Source organism: Phodopus roborovskii, unplaced genomic scaffold (assembly GCF_943737965.1).
Source record: "Phodopus roborovskii unplaced genomic scaffold, PHOROB, whole genome shotgun sequence".
Lineage (NCBI taxonomy): Eukaryota > Metazoa > Chordata > Mammalia > Rodentia > Cricetidae > Phodopus > Phodopus roborovskii.
The window spans coordinates 22,267,755-22,277,647 of record NW_026126517.1 but is presented as its reverse complement, the minus strand read 5'-3'; the positions used below and the strand labels follow the sequence as shown (position 1 = coordinate 22,277,647).

At 41.5% G+C, this 9,893-nt stretch overlaps 1 protein-coding gene across 2 annotated transcripts in view; it reads left to right on the top strand.

Annotated features, from left to right (window-relative positions):
* The first annotated feature begins 1,373 nt into the window (after positions 1-1,373).
* The window catches only part of Ube4a (ubiquitination factor E4A), a 39,985-nt gene continuing 31,465 nt past the window's right edge, over positions 1,374-9,893 (top strand). Inside the window, exons 1-2 of one of the 2 annotated variants that reach the window (XM_051197288.1) lie at positions 1,374-1,532; positions 7,884-8,045. In XM_051197288.1, the coding sequence (XP_051053245.1) occupies positions 7,925-8,045 (121 nt within the window). In that variant the 5' untranslated portion in view covers positions 1,374-1,532; positions 7,884-7,924. Of the gene's footprint in view, positions 1,533-3,529; positions 3,639-7,883; positions 8,046-9,893 lie in introns of those variants that run through there. The other variant, XM_051197289.1, reaches the window with a different exon arrangement.

Here is a 9,893-nt window from a genome sequence, read left to right as displayed (position 1 = left end):
ATAGGCACAGTGCACATGCCTGGCTAAAGTTACCATCTGTGCAATCCTGATGATTGTTAAAACACAGTTCTGAATGTGTGACTTACCCTGGGTGTATTGTCAATAGCCCCAGAGCTCAAATGTAACAAAGCAGAGAGGAAGAAGCCCACTGTTAGAGGCATTCTCTGCCTCCTGGCTACAATGCGGAAGCAGCCTCTGCCATGAGCTCTTGCTGGATGATATTTTCCTTTACCTTGGCTGACCTTAAATGGAAAGGTCTGAAACTGGAAGCCAAAATAAACACTTGCCTCTTGTCTTTGTTTCCTCACATATTTTATCACAGCAATGAAACTACACTCACATTTAAGTGTGTGATTCCATAGCATTAAATGCTTTCCAATAGCTGTGCAGTTGTCACCTCTATTCATTTCCAGACCTTCTTCATCACCATGAGCAGAGACTCTGAACCCCTTCCATATCCATCCCTAACCCTTAGCAACATTCTCTTATTTATCTCTTTAACCGTTTTCAGTTAATAAGGAACATCAGCAAATTTAGGTTACTGGATCATGTGATTCATATAACAATGCTATGTTTCACATTTTCAGTAATCACCAAACTGTTTCTAAAGAGACTGCACTATTTTAAATTCCCATCATCAAAAGATAAGGGTTCCAATCTTTCTCTCCCTGCCCCTTCTTCCTATCCCCCTCACCTCCTCCTCCTCTTCCTCTTCTGGTTTTTCAAGGCACCATTTCTCTGTAGCTTTGGAGCTTGTTCTGGAACTTGATATATTATGTTATTAGATATTGTATTAACATGTTATTATATTTTATATATTTACATATTCTTTTTCATTTACATATTCTTAATGTTAATATTAATCCTTGATTGTTTATGGCATCCAAAATTTTTCTCAACAGTGCTTTTAGCTCTTGGGGCTTTCATTACTTTTGTGTACCTCAAAACAGACTAGTAGGATGTACACTGTTACAACTGTGTATATAAAACTAAGTCCAACCCAAAATAGCACACTGCTTGGCAACTAATACCGGCTCAAAACTTCTTAGACATTATCTGTGTTGGTATTGTTACTACTTCTAAGCTACGAAGAGCAAGTGGAACGGCTCCGGGACAGACGGGAGCGTAAAAAAACAGAAAGCCACAGTTTGTGAGCAGAACCAGAGATCACAATAGTGTATTTGCCATCAAGAGATGAATTTCCACTGTCTAGCCTAACACTCCATTAGATTGCAAAACATACAGCATCGCCAACCCCGCCCCGCCCCGCCCTGCCGCCTAGACCAATCCCAAAGCCACTTCCGGCCCGCCCCCTGCTAGCCGCCGCTAGTGTGCGCGTGCGCCTTGCCGGTGTTTTGCCTGCCATTAGTGGGCGAGGACCAACAACACCCTACTTCCGGCGCGGGGTAGAGAATAGACAGGCGCCGCGCTCAGCGATGATGTCAGCTCCGGTTGTATTGCTGAGTCGGAAGTGGGAAGCTTTTGGTCGCTGTGGCTTTGAGCTGTCGTCGTTGCTGCCCCTTCAGGCACTGGTAAGACAGAAGGTATCTTCAGGGGAGGAGAGTGTTGAGACTGCAAACGAGGTTTTCAACTAAGCAATTGCCATTGCAGGCCTCTGCACACTTGCAGTTCTCCAGTGCTTGCTTGACCTGGCTCCCTCTTCTTGAACTTCGACCCTGTTTGATCTGGAAACCCTTATGGTGCTCCAGCGTTGGGTATCTCTGCACATGTCTTTCTTCTTTGCCAAACCTGTGCTAGAAAAGGCCCGAGTGTTGGCAGTGACTGTCTTTTTACTTCTCTTATCTAGGAATTGCGCAGGGTGGGTGGGTCTCCCTCCTCACGAATCTCTTGCCAAACCCTAAGATAAAATATGAAGAGTGGACCACAGAAAGCCAAATGCGAAAGGGACGGAATGAAGCTCAAGTCATAGCAATCAAGCCAGTTGAGTGCATGTAGCAAGATGTTGATGTTTAAGGCGAGTAATGGACTCGTCACTATAACTCTTCTGGAATTCTGCTAGAGTGTTTCTTGGGTTCAGAAAACATTTATCAGATTGAGTGACCACAACTCAGAAGCTTTGTATTAGTGGTGTTCCCTTTAGGATCCGTTTTTGTCTCTTAAACGGAGAATGGGTTTTGTCTCGCTGTCATTGACTTTTTGATCCCAGAGAGAAGACTATAAAATAGGACCTAAGACAGAATGCTAGGGATTGGTAGAGTTCTGTGTGTTTGGCTTTTTTGATTCGTTGTTGTTATTTGTGGGGGGTTGTTTTGTTTTGTTTTTTGTGGGTTTTGGTTGGGGCGTGTCTCACTTCATGAGGTCCTTCTAGTTTGCAGATAAATGTTGCAGATTTTTGTGTCAATAGCATATATAACACTGAAGGTATTTCTAGGAAGAACATGTTAGCCAGGAAATATTTTTTAATTCCAAAATAGAAACTTTATGGAGTAAGATTTAATACAGCTTAATTTGGACTGGAGGTAGGGGTTTGCTGGAATTGGAACACAAGCCTGGTACATACTAAATACTCTAGCGCTGAACTATACCCCACCCCACCCAACCCTACCCATAGAGCTTTGTTTAAACAGTCTCCATTTTTCTGTGCTACTTTAAAACTGGATCAGACATGATTTTAAGATGTCTATGCTTACAGGAGCCAATAGTGGCCTTAAAGGATTAACAGTACTCTACATAAGTAAAATTTTAAATCAGGAGAGGATGAGAGAATTTTATGGGACCAATGATAGGCACTTCTTATAGATGTAGTCTTTTGCAGTAGGTATACAGAGTGAAATTTGCTATCAAGGAAGATTTATTAAAAACAAATAATCCAAAGGTTATGAAGGGCTGGTGGTGGCTGTGGGTGTGTTTCTGTATGGCAGCCGAAAACAAGAGGTTTGTTTATTACTGTTATTATTTCTTTTTTTAAAAGAATATTTTACTTTTACTTATGTGTACATGTGTGTTTCTGTATATGTGTATGCCACATGTGTGCAGATGCCCCCAGGAGTAGAGGATATTGGATCCCCAAGAACTGGGGTTATAGGAAGTGAGCTGCCCAACATGGGTTCTGGAAACTGAACTCTTGGTTCTGTAGAAGAGCAACCAGTGCTCTTAACTGCTGAGCCATTTCTCTGGGCTTTTGTTTCTTTCTTGGAAAATTTTGTTTGTTTTTGTTTTTTTGTTTTTATGAATGTTTATAAGAGTGTGTGGATACCTACACAGACCAGAAGGAGGTGTTAGATCCCTTGGAGTTGTAGTTGTAGACATCTATAAGCTACCCTGTTAGGGGTACTGAGGCCCAGACCCTAGACCTCTCCTAAATGAGCCATCTCTTCACCCCCTTATTTATTTCTGAGTCAAGGTCTCACTGTGTAGCCTAGACTGGCCTTGATTTCAAGATCCTCTCGCTTCCGCTTCCCAAGTGCAAGGATCATAGGTGTGTACCACTATACTCAAACTGAGACATTTAAAATAGGTAAAGTGAGTATTAAAGCAAACAGAACGCCAAGGCCCCATTTTATGAGACCTTTCTTTTCTTTCTAGGTATTTTTATTTACATATGTAAGCTCAGTGACTATATCTAAACTGGAATCTCCACAGAGGTTCTCATCAGGTGCTCAGTCCTCCTTTATCCTGTAAGTCATTACACCATTTAGCCTTGTTTCTAGAGAAAGAAATTCTCTGCACCAATTTTAAGTAATTATGAAAAAGATGAATTTAGTAGGGTAGGCTAAACCTTTTGTTGTTGTTATTTTACCATTTGTTCTAGTCTTCTTTCTGTTGTTCTTACAAAACACTGACCAAAAGCAACTGAAAGGAAGAAAAGGGTCATTTGTACACTTCTAGTCATGGTCCATCATTAGAGGGAAGTCAGGGTGAGAATTCAAGTAAGGCCTTGACACAGAAGCTATGGAGGAAAGCTGCTTGCTAGCTGATGTTTAGCTAGCTTTTTTATACATCCCACACCTGCCTCTTCAGGAAATGATGCCCTCCTGTATCAATTAACAATCAAGACAATCCCCCAAAGAAATGTTCACAGGCCTGTCTGATCTGGGCAATCCCTCAATCAAGGCTTTCCTCTCATATGATGCTAGACTGTGTCAAGTCGACAGTTAAAACTAAATAGGACAGCATTTGAGGTGACAACAGACTTGTTTTTATTCTCTGTTCTACACATGCTTAGGTACCACAGAGCCACAGCATCTGGACTGGCAGCTTGACATACTGCTGCATCTCAAGACAAGTAGGAAATTCTGTACCTTGAAGTAGAGTTTGAGTAATGCTATGATTTCAAGGCTCAGGAGTAGCTACTTGGAAGATTGGGCCATCTGTTGAATATTTGCTTAGACTTTGTGGTTTTGAAGAATAATGTCAGCCACAGAAGAAAGAATAATCTGATATCAACTTGTACTCAAAGGTCTTAGAGTTTAGCAAGGCAGATCCGCATAAGAGTGCAATGTTGAAGTTTTTAAATCCCAATATAAACAGGGATAGGACAAAATAGAAAGTTAGCTTCTTTGTATAAGGGAAGAGTATAGTATTAAGAAGGAAGTATGTGGATTTGTGGTGCTAAACTCCCTTTCTTGATAGCCTTGAGAACCTGTGTCCTATGTTCTGTATTGTTGACTTTCAGCTTCCTTTTTACATATGTGATGCAGGTTGTTGTTTCCTGTCTAATGATCTGAACCCTTCAGTGATACACACACACACACACACACACACACACACACACACAGAGAGAGAGAGAGAGAGAGAGAGAGAGAGAGAGAGAGAGAGAGAGAGAGAGTTTGGTGTATCTTTGTAACAGCCCTGGCTGTCCTGGAGCTCTCTTTGTAGATCAGACCAGCCTGGCCTCAGACACAGAGATCCGCCTGCCTCTGCTTCCCAAGTGCTGAGATTAAAGGTGTGTGCCAGCTCTTCAATTATATTTAAAAAAAAAAAAAAAAAAAAGTTATTCAAGCCAGGAATGGTAATGCATGCCTCTAGTCTTAGCACTTAGGAACTGAGACAAAAGAATCACTATAAGTTCAAGGCCAGCCTGGACTACACAGAGGGACCCTACTTCAGTAACAACAGTTAAGACCTAGAGATGTTTTAGGGTAAGAGCTATTAATGCCCAAGCATGAGGACCTGCGTTTAAATCCTCAGTACCCACATAAAGAGCTAGATGTGTCCACATGTACACACTGTAACCTCAGCACTATGGGGAGTGGAGACAGGAGACTTGGTAGCACTTGCTGGCTGTCATTGAAGCCCCAGGTTCAGTTAGTTCCAATGAATAAGGAGAATGAAGCAGGAACCACAACATGCTCCATTGGCCTCCATACAATATATATACATACCCATATACATTCCATACACCTGTATCACACACACATACATACACACTTAAAACTGGCTTATACAGTTGTGAAATCTGCCTGCATACATGTATGCCACACATAGACACATGCACTTAGTTCAAACTGGCCTATGCAATTGGTTCGCTTCTATAGCTGAAAAGTCTGGAAAGTTCTGTTTTCCTGTATGGTAGCTTAATTTGGGGGTAGTCATTTTTTAGATAGTTAATAAAAGGTGGCAACTCTAGGCTTGTGTTTTACTAGCCTAGCAATCCAAGAAGAAAGAGCTCCTTTCTCAGTAGGTTCAGCCAAAACTCCAAAGACAATGTTCACTGATTCTTATAAGCCTTGATAGGTCTTTTACCCATTCTTGGATCAGGCACTTTGTTCTCTGTGCCCCTTCCTGGAGCTGGTAGATGGGATCAATGCGTCTGGACATATGTCTTGAATGGAACTGATACTCAGGTTAAAAACCAAAGCAGTCACATTGAGAAAAAAAGATGGTAATATTCCGGAGACAAAGTAACAAGAGTTCACTATGCTTTTTGCCATCTTTTAGGGTCTAGGATACCTTGGGGTAGAAAGACGGTGGTAGTGAGCCAACAATGAGACAGTTCAGGATGGCATCACATGAATTAGAGATGAACTAAGCTCATCCAGTGGTTACATAGGAGAAAGTCCTCTCAAGGACTGTTAATTCCAACATAAAATACGATTTATTTTATTAAGTTCAACTAAATATACACGGGAGCCGGGGGAGGGGGGGAGCAAAGCAGCATCGAGGAGTTCATTTTCTTGGAGTAGAAAAGCCCTGCACCATCCTGAAAAGCAGTGGAGACTGGCTGAGTGTCACTATGTCTAATTAGCTTTTAGCTCTGATGCAGGAAAATAGCAAAGGTCCTAAAGCAACTGATGGAAATATCAAGAAGTGATATAAGTCTTCCTCCAGCAATTGAGGTTAATTTCTCCTGTTTGTATTAACTTTTGTTAATATGATTTTGTAAGGAGCCTTACTTCCCTGAACTGAAGGTTAAGCTAAGTGTGGTGGTTTGTTCCTATAATCTCAACACTGGGTGAGGGTGGGGGGGGTGATGACACACTACTGTAACAAGAGTATTGGGACTTCTATGGTGATGCACTCCTGTAGTTCTTAGTACTTAGGAGGCAGAGGCAGGAGGAGCATACGTTTGAAGCTAGCCATCAAGTTCCAGGGAAGCTTCAGCTTCATAGTGAGGCCCTGTCTCAAACCACAAACTAATTAACTAATTAACTAAAGGTAGATCAAGTGTTCTTCCTCCTCCCGACCCTGTCCCCTCATCGTAGAGGTATTATATCTATTTTATATTAGACAGTCTATCTGACAGTTAAATTTGTTTTATGAAAGTTAAAAAATTAGATAAGCAATTAAAAAAAGTATAGAATCAAAAAAGACTAGTCAGGCATGATGAATGCCAGTAACCCCAGCAGTCTAAAGGATGAAGCAGGAGGATCTTGAGTTCAAGGCAAGCCTAGGCTATATAATGAGGTCCTATCTGATTTTAATAGAAAAGAAGAAAGACATCGAAGAAGAATATTGAAATTTTAGTTGAAAAAGGATTGATTTGTTATTTATTTATGTCACTAACTAGCTATTTATTTATTTTATGTGTGTGGAGTGCCTTGCCTGCACATACGTCTGTGTACTATGTGCATGCCTGGTGACTAGAGGCCAGAAGAGGGCTTTAGGTGCCCTGGGATTGGAGTTACAGACAGTAGTGAGCTGCCATGTGACTGGGAACCTAAGTCTTCTGGAAGAGCAGCTGGCACTCCTAATAGATGAGCCATCTCTCCAGCTCCAGATCTGTATTTTTAAACCTAGGAGTAGAATTTATACATGAGAGACCTACAAACATAGCTAACCTGATTCTGGCCTTGATTCAGCATTCCAAATCTGAGTATCAAGCCAGGCATGGTGGTGTATGCTTGTAATCCTAGCACTCAGGTGTATGCAGAAGGATTAGGAGTTCAAGGTCTTCCTCGGCTACATAGTGAATTTCTCTCTCTCTTTCTCTCTCTCTCTTTCTCTCTCTCTCTCTCACACACACAACACACACACACACACACACCCCACATGTAATAGGAAAACCTGCCTTTTAGTAAAAGAAGAAGAAATCTGAGTTCCTGTGTAACTAAGGAATTCCCAGCTTCGGCCCTGAGTTGTAGTGGTCTGGACAGGTACCACCTTGTCCTTTGCATGTGAATGAAAACTAGTCTGCCAGCTTAAAAATAATTCTTTGGGTATGTCTCAGTGCTATAGTTACAGTTAATGGGGAACTGCAGTCACTGACTGTTAAGCCTTTTGAGTTTTAGCTGTGCCCAGTTAGTAGGTTTGTAACTATCTTGCCAAATGCATCTTCAGTTTGGGAACAGGCATTTGCAGGTCTTGCTCCAAAGCATTTTCAAATGCACAGTGCTAAAGAAATGGGGAAAGAAACAGTAATGGGTATACTACAGCAATTGTGTTATCTGCCCTTCTGAGTCTAATTCCTGTCCTTTGCATAGCCCTTCCCCCTAGGGCTGGATGGAGGATACCTTAAAGTGAAATGACAGACCAGGAGAATAACAACAACATCTCAAGTAACCCCTTTGCTGCTCTTTTTGGCTCCCTGGCTGATGCCAAGCAGTTTGCAGCAATCCAAAAAGAGCAGCTGAAGCAGCAATCTGGTAAGTAGAGGAGCCAATAGCAGCAGATGCCACGACCTAGAACCGGGTCTTCCCAGAGGAAGGATTCTTTAGGAAATTAACTGCAATTAGAACTTACGTTTGGGGCAGAAGTTGTTTTGCTTTTATTTTCTGTCGGTCTATCTGTCTGTCTGTCAGCAAAAGTTGGTTTGTTGTTTGTTTTCATGGCTTGTTTTGTTTGAGGGACCTTCCCCTGTGCTTTCCTCTTACTCACATAAAAAGAGATTGGCTAACAGGTGGATCCTCAGGGGTGGATGATAGCTGTGGTTCCAAACTGTCAAGTTGTTTCATTAAAGGGGAAAAAATTGTCTACTAGTATCTTTTTAATATAGGAAACCAGGTGTGGCTAGCAAGCTGCATGCAGTTGTAGAAACCAGATATAAGAGAATCATAAAAGCTTTCCGATCTTTTGACAAAAAAAAAAAAAAAAAAAAAAAAAAAAGAGTTGTTCAGAAGGCAGCCCTTCATAAGACCTCTCAGGTAAAGTTTATTTTTTGTCCTTCTGAGTGGTCCCTCTGTAGCTCACTGCTGTTAGCTGACAGACTGCTAAGAATCTAATCCTTAGCTTTAATATGAAAAAAGAAAAAACAGAGTTTAGAGTAATCTCTCAATAGCCAGAAAATGGCTTTCCTTATTTGGAACTGAAGTTAAGATTGAGGGCATCTTCTTTCTATCTAGAGACAGACCAGAGGGGTTAGGATATATTTTTAAAACACATTGTCCCCTGGGAGAGTCATAATCATTCAAACTAGAAATGATCCCCCCTTCCCAGAAATAGTGGGATTTTCTTGTGATAAAAGGAAAAATGGTCTACATTTTCCTTTCATTTATTTAAAAAGCATATAATACTGGTTGGGGTGCGATGCTGAGTTTGACCTTGCTTTACCGTTAGGGTTGACTAGCAGGAGGGAAAAGAAACAGACGGGAAGAAGAGGTAGATGAAACTAGAGAAAATAAGTGGAAGGCTTTTTAACTGGCTGTACACAGGCTTCAGGCTGGAGCTGAGAGCTTATGAGCAGCAGCACGCTGTGGGAATGAGGCTAGAGCATGCCCTTCTGGCACTGTCTTGGTAGCTCATTACCTTAGTTGTCTACACTGAGTTCCTCATGCCACCAGGTCCAACCTGTTTGTCACCAGCAATTAATATGCCAGAACCTACAGGTTTGCTAAACTCAACAAGGAAGCATCTCTTACTTCTGAGAGTTTGGTCCTGGTTTTTTAGAATACCACTTTGTCGAGAAAGAGAAGTTCACTGGGTGGTTGGCACACACCTTAATCCCAGCACTCGGGAGGCAGAGGCAGGAGGATCTCTGTGAGTTTGAGGCCAACCTGATCTACAGAGCTAATTCCAGGATAGCCAAGACTACACAGAGAAACCCTATCTCAAAAAACAAAAAAAAGAAAAAAGAAGTTGTCCACCCTTGTAGTTTCTAGTGCCTAGTGCCACTTTTATAGGGGCATTCCTGTGAATGTTATTCTGAGAGGCAATCTTTGAGTTGCTCTATAAAATGTTAAAGGAATCCATTTGATAAAGGGAAAAAAAAGGTAGGAAAAACTTGCTCTATAAAATGTTAAAGGAATCCAGTTGATAAGGGGAAAAAAGGGTAGGAAAAACTAGAAGACAAGATGTGACAGCAATTTAAATATCAAATGATGAAAATTCCAGTCTCAATAACCTATAGGAAAATGCCCATTACAACTACAATTAGGGCCTGTCGAGATGGCTCAGTGGCTAAAGGCACCTGTTTCCAAGCTTGATGTCCTGAGTTCAGTCCCTTGGAAAAAAAGAAGACTCCAACAAGCTGTCCTCTGACCTTGCATGTGCTCTGT